This window comes from Podarcis liolepis (assembly GCF_965112155.1).
Source record: "Podarcis liolepis genome assembly, chromosome: 5".
In the NCBI taxonomy this organism is placed as follows: domain Eukaryota; kingdom Metazoa; phylum Chordata; class Lepidosauria; order Squamata; family Lacertidae; genus Podarcis; species Podarcis liolepis.
Window position 1 is genome coordinate 32094071 of NC_139556.1, and position 22912 is coordinate 32116982.

The 22912-nt window shown below is 40.6% G+C and overlaps 1 protein-coding gene across 1 annotated transcript; it reads right to left on the bottom strand.

The window, feature by feature from the left end:
• Positions 1-1026: 1026 nt before the first annotated feature.
• On the bottom strand, positions 1027-21073 carry DNA2 (DNA replication helicase/nuclease 2). Its single transcript, XM_083505702.1, has 21 exons — positions 20824-21073; positions 19692-19865; positions 17887-18070; positions 16780-16922; positions 16188-16319; positions 14607-14823; positions 13202-13319; positions 11936-12101; positions 11205-11396; positions 10776-11009; positions 10336-10452; positions 10131-10240; positions 8710-8819; positions 7687-7911; positions 6287-6480; positions 5740-5829; positions 5461-5653; positions 4778-4867; positions 4069-4251; positions 3161-3321; positions 1027-2716 (listed from the first exon to the last, which is right to left on the bottom strand). The coding sequence occupies exons 1-21, from the start codon at positions 20922-20924 to the stop codon at positions 2668-2670; spliced, it is 3183 nt and encodes a 1060-aa protein (XP_083361828.1). The 5' UTR covers positions 20925-21073; the 3' UTR covers positions 1027-2667.
• Positions 21074-22912: the final 1839 nt, after the last annotated feature.

Genomic DNA, 22912 nt, shown 5'->3' on the forward strand with positions numbered 1-22912 from the left:
CACAGGGCGGTTTACAACATAAAAACGCAAAAATACATACTATACCAACAAAGAAAAAATACTACCCCCACCACCACAACTTACATAGATCTTGCCATTTCATTGTTCTCCAATAAGCTCAAATAAACTGTTACACCATGTTGGTTTTAAGTCAATCCAAAATATTTTTAAAACAGAAAACCAAATCCAACCTGGATACCACTTTGTAAACTGGAGTTGGTATACTAGTACACTCTATATACATATTTTAAAATCAGTTATGAGTCCAAAACATCGTCAGCCCATCCATCAGCCCATATATACATGCTTGTGCAAGTCAGTTTTCCCACTGGCAACCTGGGAAAAGGCACGGAAACTCTTAACTCTTCATCCTTAGATTTTTTTCAATGAATCCGGGGACACTGTTCAACTTCAATGGATTTTGTCTGGGGACTGATTTGTAAATCCGGGGACATCTGGTAACCATATCTTAGCTGTCTGAAAGCAATTTTTTTACTCATTACAGATTACCATGAGTGGTCTATTTATAAACAAGGTATTTGTGTTGACAGCCTGACAAATTATTAGCTGGGGAAATTGTGGTGGGACGGAGCAGTGGTTTCACCACTCCATCTTGCTAGCTTGTGGGGGGGGGGTGAGCTTCCCTCACTTTTTTTGCTACACTTCTTTCAGGCTGGCATGAGGCACTTTGGACTCGGCAAATTCTAAGTCTCCAATACACTGCTCCATTTTAGCAAGTACAGTGGTACCTCGGGTTAAGTACTTAATTCGTTCCGGAGGTCCGTACTTAACCTGAAACTGTTCTTAACCTGAAGCACCACTTTTAACATTGGGTGGCAGGGGTGCAATTGCATTCCTAGTCAAGTCAGAGATGAAACTTGTTGAAAATAAGTTTCATGACTTCATTTACAGGGAAGTCCTATGCAGGTATGCTCAGAACGGAGTTCAATAGGACTTAGTCAGATTTGTACTGGTTGCAGTGAATGGCCATTACAGGTAAACAGTACTGCAAGTTTAGAGAAAATATTTGTAATGCAAATGTATAATCAAGTTTATTTTATTATATATACTACAAAACAGGTAAAAATTTAAGAACTTGGTACAAATATCAGGTACAAACATTTATACATATTATATATAGAAATGAATTCCAGTCTTTAAATGGAATTATAATCTACAGGAGTTAATTCCAATGCAATAATATGTACAAACCTTTTTCCAAACTTGTACATTAAAAAGAGTCAGGCCTAAGTTAGCTGTCATTTCAAGTAACTTTTATGAAACATTTAAAAAATACAGAAAAGTGAAACTACACTGCAATAAATTAATTAGCAGCAAGATAAATTCAGAATCCATCTGTAGTTCTGTCTCCCAAAAAGCTGAGTTACAACATTACAAACAAGCAGTTTCAAAAGGTGTTTCTTAGTAAAATCTACTTATTAGAGTTACTTATAATATCAAAAGTTCAAGTTACGAGGAAAAATCAGTATGAAAAACGAAAGCAACCTGATTAGTAATCTCCCATTCCAGTGTTTTGTTGCTGTACAGAGGAAAGAATAAAGAAAACAGAACATGGATTGTTGTGAAGCAAGATGGCCACATAGCTTTAAGCTCTGCTCCTTGTTAACAAGACCTTTTATGCTTAAATAATGTTTTTTAAGAACAGTCTCTTAAGAAAATCTTTCTAGAATTTGGCATTCACAAGTCTTGTTTTAACAATAAAGATCAAGTTGTAAGACTAGATGCACACAATATTTTAATGGCTCTAAATCTGTCAACTGATGAGAGCTATGAGAGAAAGGCAGTAGTACACTACTGGTGAAAGGCACTACTCCCCTCAATTTGTAATAGCTGCCTCTAAGATTTCATACCTTATTACATACAGAGGGCTGAATCCAGCCACTTTGAAGTTGCAGTGATATAAACATAATAAATAATGTTCTGAACTTTTCTCTGATACATCCCCACCCACCCCCACATACCTTACTTCAAAGTTCAAGACTGTACACACATCTGAGTTGCTCAGCAGAACTGAATAAAAGCAGCAAATTTAAAACCTGAAAATATGAGACATGTTCATGACATATGTTTGGGCATTCTTTTGCCAGAACACAAAAAATGGTATCTGTGGACAGGGGACGGAAACATGCACACATGGCCCAACCCCACATCCTAGTGCACATTACTCTACCCACTCAGTCAATCCCAAGCCTTCACTGTACAGAGCAAAAAAAGAGAGAGGCTGCAGTGGCTTATACTTGCTTTTCATTAAAAGCAAGTAGAACACCTTGAGTGATTAAAAGGTCTTTATTGAGATCTGTGATTGTGCAGAAAGTTCTACTCTTGTTCAAGAAAATCCAAGATTTTTGTTGAACTCCCCTGCTGAGCACAGGAAAGGGACTAAATCAACATGGCAACATGCACCAGGATACTGGGTGGGGTTGGGTTTGCAGATCGATTCAAACAAATGCCTGAACAGGCCTGGAGATGTGTGTGCAAAGTTTAATTTTTAAAATGGCTAACATTTTAAGAACTATGTCGAGACATTAACATGTAGAAAAGACAGTGGAATTAAATCTATTTGACAATATGAAACTCCCAAGCTTATAATGCAATCGATTCTTTCAGCAGCACATGAATGAGGATTTTCACCTTGATGCCCCCTTGTCACAGAAGGTTACAACGATACACACTTTCACATGCCCCTAATGGAAGGCTGAAAATGTAAGTAACGTTAAGGAAAATATATTTGGTAATGTGTGAAAGAAAAAAGTACAATCAATTTTAATGCTGCGCTTGAATAAATCTTTTATCTGTATAACCCAGAGATCTTCAGAGGAGGTCTTGCTGAAGGTGCCACAAATTGCAAAATGCCATTTGATGGCAACACGAAAGTGGGCCTTCTCTGTAGTGATGTCTCTGGACGAGTGTCCTCCCTTCTGCTCAATTGTGTGCTTCCAACACTAAAAATTCATCTATTTCCATGGCCTTTCCCTGACAAGTGGCACTAATCCTGCTGCTCTATACTATTGGTGATATCTGTAATATTATTTTAACTGAAATGCTTTAAATGTATTTTTATTTCTATCTTTGTAAGCCATTTTGAGATTTATTTGCAATGGTAAAATCAATTAAATAAACAAATAAAGAGACGCACTACCAAAAAAAGGATATCATTGCTTCAGTATCCAAATGACAAAGCAACTTCTTCAGAGGAGGATAGTGACACAGGGATGGCACACAACCCAGCATGATTAATTTGTGTTTTGCTCTTGTGATAGCAACGTTGAGACGTCTCCAGTCCTTCAGAAGTTCTCCAAGCTATCAGAAGAAAGAGCAGTTGACCTAGGCTTAAGATTTTGCAGCTGACTGAGCTTGCCAGGTTTTATATTTCAAATATAAAACTAAGCAGAACAGAACACCATCAGAAGAAGGTAGCAATCTGCTTTCTTCATTGCACAATCCACCAACAAAAAGAAAAGCAGTGTATTTCTGATCTTTGGGGTATCCATGCAAACATTTTTCATGCACTGAGAAGGGAGCTGGGTCTCGCCTTGCAGCCATGCCTCTCGCCAACCATGCATTCCATCAGTGTGTGAAGAACTATGTGCACAGTACCTCCCTGCAATGGGAGGAACTTGGGCCAATCAGAATTCCTCCCCTCACCTGGAGGCACTGTATGCACATAGGGTTGCTTCACTTCCTGGCTGAAAGTGTGGCTGACAAGCATGTGCAGCTGCTAGATACAATCCTCCATTCTCCCCATCAGCAAAGGATATCATCCGTAACAGGGGTTGTGCACACTCACAAGGGGATGTGGTCTAGATTTCTTTTGAAAAGCAAAAGGGCAAAACTCCAAATTTCATAATGGACCCATGAAACTGTTCAATTACTTAGCTAAAATATTTGCACTTCTTATCATTTTGGAATAAATTTGTACAGTCAGTTTTTTCTTACCAACTTCTGTGTTTTCCAAGCACAACTAAATAAGAAGCCATTTTCAGATGGACAAATCTTAACTTTCCAGATTATGAACTGCTCAGTGATTCTAAAATACAGCCTACTCACATTTCCATCGGCATTATTCCTTACAAAGGACACTATGATGATACTTTTGTCTCTTCCTTGGTACTTGTCCACAGTATTTACTTCTACATTCTTGATAAATGAACTTGTCATCAAGTCTGTGATTATCTTTAACTGATGTCTGTATGGAGATATGACCCCAATATCTGAGGGCTTGCAACCAGCCTAAAAAATAAATCCCAGACATTCAATGATTAAATCTAGCAAAAGAGTTGTTTTGGGGTATATGCTATCAAGAAACATTCGTGGAAAATGGAGTATAACAAACACAAAATAATTAGGCATTAACCTGAAGTCAAACAAATAAGAAACAAAAATGCAATATTAAATATAGTTACAAAAGTGAATCGAAACTGGTTCCTTTAAACTATGGTTTAAAGTTATGTGGAAACCAGGTCAACAAGTGCCCATATAAATAGTGTGGGGTTGTTGTTTTTTAAATGCAGATTGTAATTGCTTATAATGCGCTCCAACAGCTAGGTGCTATATAGTGAAGAAGAAAGAAATACTGGAGAACCATTATTTTAGCTTTTTAAATAATGTGTCCGCTAGTGGATGCTATAGAAGCAGTTTACTCAAATAAGCATATCTCTGAACAGTGACTCAGTATACATACAGAATCAGGAGTTTAATGGCCAAAGCATGTCAGTTTTCAGAGCTGACCACACCATTTCAAAAATCCTTCAGATACCTTGATAAACATGGATGTCAGGAAGAGAACCAGTCTGGCTTCCGTCATGTTACTTACACCACCTTTTTCTGTAAGTTCTGGCGCTGGAACCTGTACCAAAGAAAAATCCTACACATTTTAATCTGTAACAAAGCAAGTTCAATTTTGCTTGCTAGCTTTTAAAAAAAGGTGTAGTGGATTTACTTATATTAAAAAATCTCCATGTAGGTGATTTGGTTATGCTAAAGGGGACAAAGCCCACACAATTAAGAGGAAGGAGCCATACTGGAAGTTAGTATACTAATTCATCAAATTTACTCATCATGTCACACAACCCAAAGAAGACTTGAAGCAACTTACAAAAAAATAATACACAAACATACAATGTATAGAACAAATATTCATTAAAACAATACTGATATACTACAAGGGTTTAGAAACAAAAACAGCCAACAGAAGAACTAATACTAGAAAATAGTCATTAAAGCCAGAACTTCCAGGCGTTGTCCAAATACAGGCAGAATAAATATGTCTTTGCCTGGCCCTGGAAAGATTATAAAGACGAACCTCCCTGGGCAAAGCATTCCCTAAGGAGGGGACTACCACAGAGACAGGACATTTTTAAAGCATTTCATCTTCAATTTCCTAATGAATAGGGTGAACATAGAAATAACTGTTTATTAGGGCAAACAAGTAAAATTTACCTTTTCTGTGTTAAGGAAACAAACAGGGTTGTTTGGATCAAGTGTTTCCTTTAGCCAAGTTTCTGAAGAAAACTTCTGGTCCAATTTCAAGTCTTTTAAATTTGGCAAGTCAACTATGGCTTTGGACACCTTCTCAGAGCCGCATTCCAGTTTGCCATTATATACCAGGTTGTTGCTCAGTGACATAATTTTACTAAAAGGTTTCAAAAAACAAAGCAATGTCAAATTTGAACACTTATAATACGTGGCGACTAAACAATAGCTACTTAAACTACCGACCTGTTCATTCGGTACTGTACAGTCAGCTGAACAATGGCATTCTTGTTTCGTTCCAGTCTTTTGAATAAACTTTCACCCATGCCAAGATCTCTGTTAAAAAAAAAAAGAATCAGTCCGTGGCTAACACAAAGCTTTGTTGATCATAAAAAGGTAAAGGGACCCCTGACCATTAGGTCCAGTCGTGGCTGACTCTGGGGTTGTGGCGCTCATCTCACTTTACTGGCCGAGGGAGCCGGCGTACAGCTTCTGGGTCATGTGCCCAGCATGACTAAGCCGCTTCTGGCGAACCAGAGCAGCGCATGGAAACGCCGTTTACCTTCCCACCGGAGCGGTACCTATTTATCTACTTGTACTTTGACATGCTTTCGAACTCCTAGGTTGGCAGGAGCAGGGACCGAGCAACGGGAGCTCACCCCGTCGCGGGGATTTAAACCACCGACCTTCTGATCGGCAAGTCCTAGGCTCTGTGGTTTAACCCACAGGGCCACCCGCGTCCCTGTGTTGATCATACTACATGACTTACTTTGTCAGCAGGATGTCCTCTTACCTTGCTTCTGCATTTTGCACAAGTGGAGGTAGCTGCTGATGGTCCCCCACTAGCACAAACCGAAGTGAATAGAATAGTGGACCCAGGCAGATCGGCTGGCTTATTTGAGAAGCCTCATCCACTATGCAGAAGTCAAATTGTTTACGGGTGAAAATTGGATGCTTTATTCCCATGCATGTTGTGGCAACTACAGGCTAGAAAGAGAGTAAAAACTATTATTATTACCTGCCCCTCACCCTAAGGTCTCACGGCGAGTTACAACAAAAGATTCCTGTATTGTAGAGGGGTGGACTAGACGATCCTTGTGGTCCCTTCCAACACCATAATTCTAAATGTTAAAAGCAGTTTAAAACAATTTGCAGTCACAAAGTAAGGTAGACCCTAAAAAATACACTTCAAGTGTCTAAAGACAGGGTGAAGAGGCATGTCTTCCGCATTTGCCAAAAGCTGTATAATGAAAATGCCAGACACACCTCTATGGGAAGTTCTACCACTTAGGGGCTGCCAGAGAATGTCCACATCCACACCCACAACCTGCAACTTCTTTTCAATATGTCATTGTAAACCTTGTATTTTCTAACTCTAACTTTTGTATGAAAAAAATGTACAAATGTTTTCCGTTCAGAACAGTTATGTCTAAACAATGCAACACTGCTGACTCTATAGATCATTAAATGCACTCTATACATGCGCTCTTAAAAAGCAGTTCTTGCTTTTATGGTTGTTTAACCTGAGCGTTTGGCGTGGTTCATCATGGTATAGACCTTTGAGGGAGTAAAATTAGGGGTGGGGGTGCAAGTTGATCACAAGCAACTCAGTAAGGTCAAGTCTTGCTGAGCACCCGTGCACCACGGCCACGTCCTTATTGCGATTTAAATAGTAAGTAAAAATAGCGGTTTGCAAATGCGGAGATAATGTGTCTGTAAATTATTTATGATGAAATCTGATGGCTGAGATTTGCTTTTCAGATGGAAGAATGTCTCTCACAGGGAAGGCCAACATCTTCACTGGGAAACACTATTCCATAAAGAACAATCCAAGGCTGAAAGTGTATTTTGCCTTTGTACAACACAACCAGCCCCCTCTAGTGGTATGGGTCTCCCAGTTACAAAGCCTATATTATGAATATTTGCATATTAAATACAAAATTCAAAAGATGCAACACAGCATGAATACATTTACCTTTTTCAATGTAAGTAAAATTGGTATGGACAAACATTTTATTTGTACCTTGATTCAAATCTGGGGAGGCTTCATAACCAAAGCATAAGCGCCGTGAAAATAAAGCACTAAATGCACTGCAGACAGGCAGACACCTCCAGCTAGATGTTCATTTTCCAGGTAGTCCTTTTTGAAATACATCTCAGAGATTCTAAAACCCTGAAAGTCATTTTCCTTACTTGACTACGATACAGTTCTTCCAAGTCAGCTACAGTCTTAATGCATTTGGATCTGCAGATCTCTTCCTCTGTGAACTTCTGAATGGCCGGATGAACCTTCTGAACTCTACCCAGTCGCAGAAAGCCTACTTTGAACTTTGCCAGCTTCAGAAGGATATTGTCAACTGCAGTGTGAGTAAAGCTAGTTAAGAGAACACTGAAGCCACAAGCATAAAGAATTCGGACCTAAATGTGGGAAAGGAGACAAAGGAGGGGTGCCTTAATTTGCATTTTCGTACAAGTCATTCCCCCAATTCTAAAACCCAGCTGTCAATGTAGAAGAAAATTCCATGTATGGAGTGTGCGTGTTTTTCAGATCACCACCACCTACATTTAAGAAAGGCATTAGGGAAGCTGTGGTGCGATGGAGGCTGGTCTTGAGACTATGGACATTGATCAAAGTGGGGGAGCGCGCACAATCACTACTGCCCATGCATTCAACACTCACAGGAAGGGGATTTACGTGTATCAATGTCTGTGCAGAGATATTCCGTATGAAGCGGGATCCTGGCCCAATCAGGATTTCTCCAATAATGTGTGGTAGAGCTCTATGTCCAAATGTAAACATGCACAAAGCCCCTTCCTAATCATGCCAAACACAGCTGGTGAGAGGTATATACAAGTCATGGGTACACCAAAGCCCATCTAGCTGCCCTGACACACTTCTTAAGACACACAGGGGGTGTCATTTGACACACCCTCCCGTATTAATAAACTAGTAGTTAAGTACTTTATTTACACCAGTGGAAATCCTGAGTGCAGATTTGTGGTTTTGAAACATTCTCTCTTCAGAGAACACATTTTCCTAACATGCCATATATAATATCTACATTAAGCATATAACTGCTTGAGCAGAGTTTGTTTTTTAATGAAACTTCTTACACATCACATTTTGGGTGTTTCAATCATTACAGTCCTACGGACTGCATGCACAAAATTCATTAACACCGTTTTTTCAAACGTTCCCTCTTTCCGGAATCTTACCAGAGCACATATTGTGGTGGTTTTTCCTGTCCCAGGCATCCCGACAATGAGTGTGTAATCCTTTGAAAGCAGCACTTGTTTCATTGCTTGTTTCTGGGGTTTATTAAGACCTTTGATTTATGGGGGGGAAATAAGTAAATACAGTAAGTTCTCTGCCTTCATTTTAAACATAATTACCAGGACCTGGGGGACTATTGAGGTACCTATTTTACCATATCAAAACATTAGCTATATTTGCATGTACAGGGGCAGAATACACAGTTCAATCCTATGCACCTTTACCCAGCTAGTTCCACTAAGTTCAGTAAGGGTTGCTCCAGGTAAATGCGCAGAGGATTACAACCTGATTAAGAAGTGTAAGGTAGATAATCTCATTCATGCTTTGCTTGGAATTCCCGTAACTTCCTGCTACATCAATTAATACTCTGGAGAACAGGCCTGCTACAAATTTGGTATTGGTTTCAAAATTCATTGACCACACATTTTAAACCTGGGCTTCTAAGCAGCAACTCAGTTTCGGCTAAAAATTGCCTGCAGGCAACCAGGCAGAGAAACTTATGGAAACAAAATAACTTCATTTCTTCTTTAAGGCAATCCATATGCCACAAATGACTAGCAAAAAGTCTCAACAGCAAAGATTATCTTTTGTTGACTAGCTTGCAAAGTTCTGAACGTGAACATTACTGCAGCAGAGCACATCTTGAAAAGTCAACAGAAAACTTCCATTAAGTTTGGGATAAGGCATGCCACCACGAAGAGCTGTCAAGCATGCATTGGTTCTTTGTTTGCTTTCAGGCAAAATTCAGAATGCTTCTTCAGCTTAGAAAGCTTCAGTCTCTCAATGAATTCAACAATCCTCCTCTAACCACATGAGAGGTTGCCTTCCCTGACATACAGTACTCTTTAGGAAGAGAAATCGCACACATCTGCATGACATTCACTGAGAGGAGAAACAAGCTTGGGTTTGGGTTCATATTCCAGCTCAGCCACAGACTCTCTAAATAACAGGACATTTTTAATGAATTGTGTAAAGAGTTTTTAACTTTTGATTGGTTTACGTATTTTAAATATAATTAGCCCTGGGACAAAAGGGAGGGATATGAATTATACAGATAAAAGTACCAATGTTATTGAGAGTCGTCACCTGTTTTTACATGCCCAGGCTTTGGGATTTGCCAGGTTACAAGACTGCAAGAACAGTATTTCATTCTTACCCCAGCAAAGTAGGTATTTATAGAGCTTCAGCAAATGAGCATTATTTTATCTTTCAATGAGCTGATTCATTGAAAATGCATGGCATCCAGTGCCTTAAATTTTCAGTCACAAGGTTTTCCGCTGAATCTCTAGGCAGGAAATCCAATTTTCTAATATAACCAGACCTTAATAGGATTTTTTAAAATAAAAAAATGCATCTACTGTACCTTTTAGAATGTTCGCAACAGTTTCCTTTGCTTCTGGAGGAAGGACAGAGCTCAGATGTTGGATGAACTGTGGTTTCTGAAAGTCTATTATTAAATTACGAAGCCTTTCACTAAAAGGAAGGATTGAGAGGGAAAGGAATAAACAAAAATTGAAAACACATTTCTAGAAATGTTAGGCATGGAAGGAAGATAAATTTGAACAGACCTTGCAGGAGAATTTCCCATCAATTTAGAAAGGTTTCCCAATGGAGCATCTGTGCCAAAAGCTCCTTCTTCATGGTCTAACCTAAATATAGTGTCTTTCGGGATACGTGACAAGTTCCTGGAAGGCAGGAAAAAAGTTATCACTCAGATTCTAAGACCCTGAGTATTAGAAAATATACTGAGAAGTCTTTCCCAAACTGGTGCCCTCCCATCACCCCTGACCATGCTGTCTAGAGCTAATGGCAGCTGTAATTCAAAACATGCTGAGGGCACCAGGTTGGATAGGGAGGCAATGGACATTTCCCAGTTGCAAGTACCTGCAGCAGGGAGACAAAGCCCACTCTAACTGCATGCATTTGTATAATACATGTTTGACACAAGAACAGTATGTTATTACATGTTATTACATGAACTCTCCTGACAAGTAAAGCACTATGTTACCTATCCAATAAGCAAGAGATTTTGGAGCCGTTGACCTGTTGCACATAACCAATCGCCAAGCCAAGCAAAGTGCTGTCCGCTTCACCACTCACAACAACCCTGTCTCCTATCATCAGAGTTGTTGCAGGCGCAGAACCCTTTTTACGCTGGAAACAGTGTAAATACAGTCCATCGGACACCTTCTGCACGCACTCCACCCTGATCATGTTTCCAATGCAGTCTCCGTGTTTCTCCCTACAAAAATTAAAAACAAATGAAGTTTGGGAAAGCTCACGGTACACAATTGCTAGCCCGTATAACTCTTTGCTTTAAGGAAACTGAAAGAAGTTTCATCTACATTTTTAGCTGCCATTACTCTGAAAAACTCGATGTCAACAGTTTCGGTAGCTAAAGCAAAGTTTGAAAGTGGCCCTACAAAATCACCAATACCTTTCTGCAGCAGGTATCATCCATATGTTTCTGCAGCCCTTCTTTCCATCTTTATATTGTGACTCCAAGGTTAGCATCAGATACCAGAGATGGAAATACTCCAGGTGCGAGGGCTTCAGGTGCTGGGTCTCATTTTCAACAGCAGCAAGCACATCCGGAGAAATAAAGTGATTTTGCTGCTGTTCCACAGCCCTAAAACAGAACACAACATGTATCCTCCTCTAATTTCAATCATGACGGCTATGATAATTCTGCTAAGAAACTTCATAGATGGCTACAATTTGAATTATGTCTGTGCTATCTTCATATAAATTCTTAGGGAGACTTACACTAGTGCACCTGCATCCTTCTACCCCCTGAAAACCTACTTCTATTGCTTTCCCTGGATTTTATCAATAGATTCTCTCTGGTTTTAGGGTAGCTACCATTTCAGCATGCACTATCGTAGTAGAACCATTATCATATTTAGGGTCATGCCTACATTTCTGCTTGGTATAGCTCACAGCTGGAAAACTAAATCAAACGCAATATGGCGTGATCCAAAATATTACATTTGACATTACACAGAATCTCGAACACAGAAAAGAATCAATTATTTCACACCTGGATCTAATGTAGCCTTGTCCAAAACTGTGATGTAGAAAACGGAGCCTTAATGAAACCACAGCATCAGCCATTTTAAACGGAGATCAGCTTGCAAAGAGCTTGCAGGCTTTTAAAAAGGAATTTACCTGCTATAAAGTGCACAGTTCTGTTTCTGAGAGCAATAGCTGCACGCCTTACTGTCACTAATCAGAGGAGGCAAAGATGCAAGCTGTGTCCGCTCCTTCCCAGTGTCAGATTTGCATACGGTGTGAAGCAAATAGAAGGCCAACTCATTTCTTAGTTTGATCAGTTCTGCAGAGGGAGAAACAAAAATGATGTCCAGGTCATCGTCCCCCCCAAGTTTCAAATATTTAGGGAAAAGGCACAAGGAAAACTACTTTGGCTCTGCGCTCACTGGCCACTCGGAGTGCCCAGGAAACACAGAGACAAGATGACACATCTCTGCCTCTCCCTGCAATCTGAAGCTGGATGGCACGGTGCTAGTGAGGCGACAGAGACTTGCTTTGCACAAATCCTAAGTTTCCTCTCAACTTTGGGGCTGGGGGTGAGTAGGGATCATTCCCCTTCACAGCAGTTCCAAGACTATGAGGAAGCTTAGAACTCATTATTTCATTTATTTGTTTTCTATATTTACATCTCACGCTTCCTTCCAAAGGAGACCATGCTACCCTGAGGCTGTCTTGGGCATTTACTGAAATTTGAGGCCTTTACTCAACTGGTGCACCAATTTTGTCTTTCCTTGGGAAAGGACGAACTTGCCATAGTTTTCCATGCCCATGTAGTTCCCAGCTTGAATTGCTGAGATGGGCTCTACATGGACTCCCTGTTGAAAAGGTTTTGGAAACTTCAGTTGGTTAATATAAAACCTCACTAGACTGATAATGGGACCTTGCCATACTGAACAAATACAAGATCTTCACTGGCTACCAGTTTGTTTCCAAGCACAAATCAAAGTGCTGAAATTGACTAATTAAGTCCTAGATAACCTAGAACCATGGCAGCTGAAGGCTTTCTTTCTCCTGTAAAAACTTCCTATTTGCCAATGTTGTCACTGGATGCTCTGCTCCGAGTCCCTTTGCTTTTTCAGTAGCAGGGCCCACATTTTGGAACGCTCTCCCCAGAAAAATTCATCTGGCACTTGCAATTTTTCTGTGCCAATTTAAATCTGTTTTTTTACATGAGCTTTTTGTAAGAGACAGCAAATTTGTGTTTGTGGTGAGGGGGAGAATCTTAAACTATTGAATTCTGCTTTATCTGTTTTTCCTTATTGAATTGCATTTTTTTTATTAAAAAAAAATTCTAGCCCCCTTGAAGACTGCATTGTTGAAAAAATGAGATGGAAATATTGTAAACACAACACCGCCCAAGGATTTTTCCAAGCAGAAAATTACCTCTCCTATCCATACGATTTCCAGGTACAGGAAACATATTCCCAGTTTTAAGGTAAAGGAGGAATCCAGCTTCAGGATCAGCTCGTCTTCCTTGGCACAACAAGGAGTACAAAACCACCTGGGGGAAGAATCCAAAACTATTAAAATGGAATGTTAAATGTAGGTATCAACCAAGTTGCACCACTTTGCAGTTTCTTGCTGCAGTAATCACACACAATATGTCCCCCACCAGTGAGCATACAAATTATGTATCGCTAGCAAATAAGCACGCAAGGGCTGCATCAAGACCAGTAATATGGGCGTCAGAGCTGAGGAAACTATAGTCCCACTAACCATTCCTGGGGATGGCATACTGCATCATGCGAGGGACTTAATCAGTCAAGCCAGTTATCGCAATGAATATATTCACAGAAGCCGCCCTAATTATTTAGTGCAGCACAACAGCCAGGCCTATAGCCAGATTACCAACCAGACTTACGATTTTGCTATTCTTCCTACTCTGCTGGCTTCTCATTTTCTGCTTTTAGCAACAGACAGAAAGAAATGAGGATCTTTGGACACCACCCAAAAAATAAATAAATCCCTGCATCCAAGAAAGATAGAGCCTCTAGAAGACCTCATCAACTGAATTTAAGGAAGATCAAACAGTAGGTGCTACTAACCAGAACACAAACTTTGAAAGGCAAAACCAGAGCCTTGAAATGGACCCAGAAAGAAATGCAGATGCTTCAAAATAAATAGTTTGTTTCTGCCTATCAGTATCTTCAACAGAGGCCCCACATAAAATACACTACAGTAACCCAATCTCCCAATCTGGATTGTCAAAGACATGAATGACAGCAGTTTCATTGCCTTTTTCATCAGCGGACACAGGAAACCAAACAAAAAAATCTGATAAACAACAACCTAGGGCACAGACCCTGTCTAGGAATCCAAGTACCACCTTCCTCCAGCTACATAATTTCCCCTTAATGTACAATTTTAGTCAGTCTACTGAGTTCCTGCTAGCATCAACTCTGTACTATTTATACTGGGCTTAAGTTTATTCACAATCATTCAGTCCATTTCAGACACTAACTGAGGGAAATCACGACCGGAACACCTGGCTCTGATGATAAAAAAAAGAGTTCAGTATTATCAGCACATGGGTGACAACTTCAGCCAAAGGTTTCATGTTGATGTTAAGGATCATGGGAGACCCAACTGAACTCCAATGAACCCTGCAGAGCAAATCCTATAGGAAGGAGCAACTGCCTCACAGCATCAGCTTCTGGAACCTTCTGAACCCACCACAAATGATGCTTAAAAACAATTAAGAACATATTAAAACATTTTAAAAACTTAATATTTAGTCAGCGCCTTTCATGTACCCTTTAAAATTAATTACTATAATTCCTATTTGTACCTGACTTCTGTGTTCTATAGAGTTAGATTCCTTGCCACTTTTAAGCTCCAGAGGCATTATCTTGGACTGAGTTGTAGATCTGCGATGAATTGTTACGCCAGCTGTAACATCAATTTTACCCTTTAAGCCAAACCTGGGGCACCAAATGTTCTCCTCAACATCCAGGATTTCTGTAACTTTGACAGTGCACCAGGAGTCATCTTTTTCATCCCCTGGCCTATCAGAAAGAAAACATTAAGTGTATTAACCGGAAAGGTTTACTTCTGAAAACGAAGAGATAGCTTTCCTTAAATATGTACTTGAAGGGACAAAATCCATATTCCTTTAACAGGTTAGAACATATTACATTCTTAAGCAACTGCTTCCAAACAAATCAAAAGGCAGTGCTTCCTCTTACTATTATTTTGTTCTTACAGATGAGAAAAATGATTTCATTCTCAAGTAATAGAACAAGTGGGCTGAAATGCTTAGCCGCATTTGAGTTGTCAACAAACAAGGGATTCAAGCAACCAAAGAATATGCAGCAAAAAATATGAATAATGAAGCCTTGAAAATACAAAGTCTGGTGAATTTGAGTTGAAATGCAATAGTAGCTAATTTGCAATAGCTATAGCAAACAAGCCCAAGGAGAGAAACTTGAAATACTAAACATAGTCGTAAGAAAGTTTGTGTTTTTAATTATACTTTAACTAACAGAAGCCAAAAGTCAGTGTGGTGTAGTGGTTAAGAGCGGTAGTCTCGTAATCTGGGCAACCAGGTTCGCGTCTCCGCTCCTCCACATGCAGCTGCTGGGTGACCTTGGGCCAGTTACACTTCTTTCAAGTCTCTCAGCCTCACTCACCTCACAGAGTGTTTGTTGTAGGGGAAGAAGGGAAAGGAGAATGTTAGCCGCTTTGAGACTCCTTAGGGTAGTGATAAAGCGGGATATCAAATCCAAACTCTTCTTCTTCTTCAAAACAGCGTTACCACAGTACATTGCACATTTCAGCCCCTTTTTTTTCCTAAGCAGTGCCCCTGGGCAGGATTCATAGAGGGGAGAAATTATCAAAAATCTCTCCACCTTCTGCTGGTGGGGGTCTCCACTGGAAATATCCCATGAACAGAAGGAGCACTTTTGCTTGCAAAAGGGCAAGTCTGGATCTAACCCACAAATCCCCCTCTCAACATGTTGTTTATAAGTGCCCTAGATTCTGTGCCAGGAAAGGAGGTTAACAACCCAGCTCAATTGTTAAAAAAGTTGTACATATTTTATTTATTTATTTCTGGTCCTTTGCAGTCCAGATATTCTGCAATTCTGACACAGCTAACTAAGTTCACCTACAGCACTGGCAGAACAACTTTACAACAGTGTACAGATAGGTAGCCGTGTTGGTCTGCCATAGTCAAAATAAAAAAATTCCTTCCAGTAGCACCTTAAAGACCAACTAAGTTAGTTCTTGGTATGAGCTTTCGTGTGCATCTGAAGAAGTGTGCATGCACACAAAAGCTCATACCAAGAACTAACTTAGTTGGTCTTTAAGGTGCTACTGGAAGGAATTTTTTTATTTTTACAACAGTGTGTTAGGGTGAATAGTTCCGTACCATTTTATCTGCATGTTATGCTGGCAAACATGGTTTTCTTTGTATATGAACTCTTCTGCCCATTTAATGAAAGAGTGAAAGTACTCTTCTATCTCTTGCATTATATCATTCTCTCTCAGATTTAACTGGTACCTGCGGAAGCAAAAGGAGGAAAGCATATTAAAAGCTGCATGGCAGATAGCAGAAGAGAAAAAGGGAGGAAACGGAAAAGATCTCTACATTACAGATATCTATTTTTTATTTGTGGTCCCTCAGAGAAAAATATCCACATGTTTAGGCATTTGTAACGTTCCGAAGTTTTATTTATGTAACTACAGGGAACTATCCTTCCAAAATGTAGCACATACAACTATAAAAATGACAAGTGAATTACTTTGCTTCAAAAAGGTTACCCTATTTACATACTCTGAAACAATTATGGCAGTGCATTTTTGTCCACACAAGCAATCACATGGACAAAAAGGTAAGAATATCAGCAATTCCCACTATCCCTGTGCAAACTGACCTTTGCTAAGCATTAAAGCTAAGAAAAAGAACAAGTTCTTAAGAGAAAGGTATATCACTCGCTTCATCTCTTACAGCTAATACTTACAGCTCTTTTAGATACTTTGGTCCATGAATTACTGAGAAGGCAATTTCTTGCAATTTCTCTTGTGTAAAATTTGTTCCTGCTTTTTGGAAAATTTCATGAAGGATTGTACCTATTAGCATAGGACGCAAACCAGGCTCACATCCCTGGGGGAAAAATGAAACCACCCCAAAATATTAGCAGAGATGTACGTGCACTACACATTAATTAATCTGTACAATACTGCATTTTTAGTGGCATTGCCCCATCCTTAGGGCGCAATCCTCTGCACTCTTACTATACCATAAGTCCCATTAAATACAGTAGGACTACTTTTTGAGTAAACACTGTAAGCAACGTATGTTAAGTTTAAAAAACAAATATCAAAGAAAGAAGAAAGGACCAGCAGGACAATTTCATAATTAAACTAACTATCAAGTTAGGAGGTTAATAAGGAGCCATGTTTCCCTCTTGAATATAAGCTATCAATGTAAGTCCACCAATCATTATTTATTTTTCTTTTATTACATTTATACCCCACCTTTCTCGCATCATGAAAATAAAGGCCCACTTTTATTCCATCATGGTACCAATATGTAGTTCCCACACAGTCACTCAGCCAAACACTGAGCAGAGCCAGACCTGTTTAGCTTCAACAAGGTGGCGGCCTTATGTGTCTTCAGATCATACGCTGGGAATTTGAGGTTTATTTTCCACCCAATCACTTAAGTTTGGGATGATATGCAAAGTTGACCATATAAAACATGCATTTTAACACATATATAACCATATGTTCATCGCTAGACAAATCCACATTAAAATTATTGTTTCTCCAACTCCAGAAAATACTGACTCTGTTCATCTATTTGCTATTTTTGTCTTCATCAATTACCCCAAAGGCACCCTGGAGACTACTGGATTATCACTATAGTAAATAGGGAACAGAGTATAGTGAACCAGAGCATTCTGAAGCTCTTTACTGGTATAATTTTATTTATAACTTCTTATGTATGAAGTACTTATAATACTAGGTGCTTTATTTAAAACAACAGTTGACAATGCCCTTAATACAGATGTTATCAATGCCCATGAAACAAACCATTTTAATATACAATGTTTTCCCCAACTTACTTTGAACTTTTCACTCAGTATAGCTTTCCTCATACACCGAATGCTATTCGATACAGTAGTGCCAGAGACTAATACATCTGGATACAGAATCAAATATCCTCCATCTGCATCTATTATCCAAACACCCGCGTTGCATTCTCCTTCTAGATGAATTATATCTCCAGGCTGCACTGGAACAGAAATCCTGAAAAATATGTGACATATTACAATGTTGATACGCACACATTTTTAAATTATCTGTGATTTTTGCACTGACCTATAGACCAAGGAAAGGAAAGTGATCATGTATTCAAGAAAAACTATAACGATTTTTCAGGGACTTATTGTAACCCACACTCTCGCGATTACAAAGGCCTTCTACAGAAAGGCAGTGAAAATGGGCACAGACAGGTAGAGAAGCAGAGAAGATAATCTCTGAACAATTCAGTAGTGGTCCTTTTAGGGATCAATTCTATGGTGACTGGGGTTGGGGAAGGAAATTCCATAGGGAAGCAACTACCATGATGGAAGCATTGCTAGTTAGCCAGTCACACGAGCTGAAGCAACCAGTTCTGGTGGCTTTTTGTCTATTTTTTCCCTTTGGTACTTCGTTTTAAAATGTCTCTCGCATTCACTCCAACAGGAGGGAGCTATGTACCCTTAAGGGCAGGGGCATGTCAGGGGAAAGAGGGTGTAGGATGCTGTGTGTGTACAACTCCCCAATATACACTTGTCTTTCCCCCACCACCCATTCCTACAAAGCTTTCTGTGGGTATAGAAGGAGCCCTCCTGGGAAGTGAATGGCATCCCACCAGTGGGCCTCCCTCTCTGAAAGTGGAACAGCACTGCTTATACTGCTTCCAACAACCCCTTGGCTGGTCTTAGAATTGTTCCGACAGAACTACTGGCAATTAATTAAATGCAATTAACAAAACAACATTAGATAGCTCTTTGGATAAAAGATTTCAGTCTATGTGTACTTAACTGACCACTGCTAATGCTAGGATAATTTTTTACAGTGATGTACTGGAGTAAAACAGGCACATAATGTGCTGTTCTATACTTCCTTTAAGGTCAAAGGGCAGGCAGCTCTGCCTTTAGATCAGAGATCCCTTATCTTCGAAATTAAAACTGGATATAACAAGTATCAATGCCTGATATCATATTAAGTCAGGGGGGAATGGTCTGCCCCAAATGGCCTCACAGGCCAAATTCAAAGGGTTAGTAGGCCCAATTATTATTCCTGTTAGAATTAATTTATTAATCGCCTTCAAAACTACTAAGGTGATTTACACATACAGTAAAATGATTAACAACAGTAAAAAACACAAAAGCAACAAATACATTTAAAATGAAACTAAACCTTAACAAACAGACATTTTTGATAAAAGACCCATTTATCTAGCTGGGAAAGCCTGAAAGAACAAAAATGTCTTCAATTGTTTCCCGAAAATGAAGATGGTGGGAGCTGGGAGCCTGTTGTACCTCAATAGGAATGGTATTCCACAGAACAGGAGAAGCCACACTAAAAGTTCTGCTCCAAGTTACTGTGGAACTTGCAGGAGACTGGACTGGAGGTCCCCACTACTATAAAAAAATGTTGACACCTTAAGGCTTAATGTACTAAAAAAGCATGGAGGGGGACAGTCAAAGGCTTCCTTCCCTTTACTGACATTAATAGGAGAAACTAAGAAGTAGAAATATTTTGATCCCTTGTCCTATAGAACTAATTTTTCAACTTTTTAACCACAATTAGAAACTGTACAATAACAACCATAAAGAACATTTTGCCCATTATCCAGTATCAATAGTCACACAGAAGTTACCAGTCATGTCTTAGGATGCAAAGTTCTGTATCCAAATCATCAAGCTGAGAAGAAGCTGTAATTGTCAGGTGTTTCTCCAGAGCACCATCTTCCTGGACATGTAACACACAGTATCTGTTGTTCAGGCCCTTGCTGAGTACTGTATCCGAAAAGCCAACAATTTTCTTTGGGAATCTAAAATTACAGTTGCATGATAATACATACAGGTACAGGGCAGTAGTCAGGCACACACTCGTAATAACAGAATGGCTTAGATACCACTGAGGGCTAAGATCTGTGAATCTCACTTAAGACATGGAAGCGGAAGCACCAAGCAGAAAGAAACAGCAGCACTACGTTTGTCCACTTCTAGACAAGAGACAATTGTTCTCCAAGTACTTAGCCATTTAATATTTCTATTATTTGGACAAATTGCTTTCAAATGCTAACACCTTTGAAAGTAATTTGGCCAAACAAGACAATGGAACATAAAGAGGGGAAACCATTCCAAAACCCAGGTTTGCCTTTGTACACACAGAGGGAAGAGAGGGCACTTGCACGAGAGAACTTGGGGGCTAAGAGGGGACCTTAACCCCTACTTCCAGCTTTTCCTCTGTAAGGATCCCTCCTCCTGCTGCTTTTTCACTAGGTCCCGAAACTGAAAATATACCAGGACGGGAGGAAAACAACTTCAGAGGATCCTTTGCAGAATTGGCAGACAAAGGATGGCTTAATCACCCCTTGTTATTAGAGATTATACACACACACATATATACAGTACACACACATACATACATACATACATATGTGTGCGTGTGTGTGTGTGCCCGCGCGCGCACATATGTACTCTCTCTCTCTCTCTCTTTTTTCTCAAAAGCCATTGTTGCATAATTGCCACACCATGATCATTGGATTACAACCCCCATCATTTCTGACCATCGACCGTGCTAGCTGGGACGGATCAGAGTTGAGCCACGTGTGGGACTCTAATCACAGGCTCCCCAATCGCCACCCAACCTCCAGGTGCCTAAAGGGCAGGAGAAGTGGGGAGGGGGGCCCACAACCAGGAGAGAGCGGGATCCTTGGGGAGAAGCGTCCCGCCAGCGCTTCGAAAGGCGCGCGCTTTTGCAGCTCAGTCCCCGCCAAGAAGCACCTCGGCGGCGGAGGCGGGTCCTCGAAGAAACTCCTCTCCATCAGCTCTTCCAGAGTCACTTCAGCCGCCTCTTCCTTCTTCTCCTGCCTCCTCGCCGCCATCTCCAAGGCGCCAAAAGCATAAGTGGGAAGGGGGAAAGAAAAAAGGGGAAAAAACAGAAGCCGGGACGGGAGCTAATAAGCCCCCTCCCCCGCCCAGCCCGCGAGGGCGCAGGCGTAACAAGCGCGCTCCCCTATGAGGCGCCGGGGGTGGAGTTTGGGGCTTTTCCTGTTTGCGCGCGAGCGGCGGGTCTCTCTTCCTTTCCGCTTTCCGTGCTGCAAGAACGGTTTAAAGTCGTTTCTTCCTCGTGCTTATTGAGAGCGTCTTGGAATACGAGCGGGGTGGGTGGGAAGGAATTGCTTTCTTCAAAACAAAGAGCAATGGTCGTTTGCTTGCTCCCCATTTCGTCTGCAGTGAAATCCTGCCACGCTTTTCTTTCGTGCTGGCTCATACACAGCCCTTCATCTTCCTTGGAAGTTTTTTAAGCCGTCTGTCATGGTTGCTTTTGTTGGGATTCCTGCTTTGCAGAGGGTTGGACTGGTTGACCCTTGGGGTCCCTTCCAAGTCTACAGTTTTGCAAGGAAGGGTAACAACAGGAAGATTTAAAGAAGGAACTATTGGAATCTCAAGGCAGTAGAAACGTAAGATGATTGGAACCCCACTGAACTTGAAGCATGGGAAGCCCCGACAAAAATTTATAATTTGGCAGAATATTTGGACTATATGAGATGTATCTGTATAATTTGGAATATGAAATGTGATCTGATTGGATTGTTAAAATGGAAAACTTAACAAAAATTATTATTAAAAAAATGTCTAGAGTTTTGCGATTTATGCCTGCACTGTAATTCACCATGGATTGAGAGGCACACCTACTGGCCTGATGTTGATTAGGCTACTTTTATATAAAATTGCCACCAGAAATATTTAGGGAAGGGGTGGTGAAAAAGACCCCTCTTGTCTCCACGTAGGGCTGGGAAAGATTTCTGCTTGAAGCCTTGGAGTGCTGCTGCCAGGCAGGGCTGACAATAGTGAGCTAGGAGGGTCAAAAGTATGACTTGGCCTTAGGCAGCGGATGCCATTTTTATTCCAGAATGAGGGACATATCAGACAAAGGTGGGGAACCTCAGGTCCGAGGGCTAAATGCAGCCTCAGGCTTCTCTGACCCCTGCTCTCCCCAGGCCACATACCTCATCAGCCCTGCTTCATACCCTCCCTGAATGTTTTTAGCTTGCTTGAATGGGTCCTTCAGACGCCTCCAATGTCTGAAGGATGGAGAGGGATGGGTGCAGAAACTGTCCTACTACAGAACAATAAAATGTTCATTCTCTGTTTTTCCTCTGGCTCTGTCCACAACTGGCATGTGGCCCCCTCAGTAGGTTGCCCAGGTGCCAATGGGCTGCAGAATGGCTGAGCTCACTTTAAAAATCCCCATTGTGCATGGACACAGATGGCAAAGCAAAAGTACTGATTTATGTTTAGCCTGATGGGTGCACCGCACTGTCATGGCAGATGCAATCTGAATCGCCCCAGTGCCTACAGATTTCGAAAAAAAAATCCCCAATTCAATGGAAACTTTTTTGCAATAGAAATTTGCAGGACATATATACTGCACAGGTGTGGGATACACATGCCACCAATGTTGTTAGTAGGATTTTTTCCCCAGTCATACAACTGTAGAGTTGGAAGGGACCACAAGGGCCGTCTAGTCCCACCGCCTCCAAATGCAGGAATCTTTGACCCAATGTGGGGCTCAAACCCATGACCCTGAGATTAAGAGTCTCATGCTCTAACAGCTAGGCTATCCCTGCATTGAACAGCAGGGTGTTTTGTGTGCAATGGCTTATGATATTCTGCATAATAGAGGGGGCGGGGTTCTTATCTCCTCCTTGCAGCCATTTGGAACACATTTGAGCCCAGCGTGGAGGCCAGGCTCATTCTTATAATGCTAAAACCAAGGTTTAGCATGTCTGAATACAGTCTGTCCACTATTAAATTAGGAAAAAGGAATATGAAAAGGCCAGAAACTTTTAAACATTTCTTATTTGCA

Bases quoted from the DNA above. Each gene is read 5' to 3' on its own strand.
- DNA2 (XM_083505702.1), bottom strand. From the start codon at position 20,924: ATGGCGGCGAGGAGGCAGGAGAAGAAGGAAGAGGCGGCTGAAGTGACT. The intron at 8,820-10,130 runs GTACAGTAGATG...CATAAATCAAAG, and splicing joins TGTTGCGAACATTCTAAAAG to GTCTTAATAAACCCCAGAAA. The intron at 4,252-4,777 runs GTATCTGAAGGA...TTTATTTTTTAG, and splicing joins TGACATCCATGTTTATCAAG to GCTGGTTGCAAGCCCTCAGA.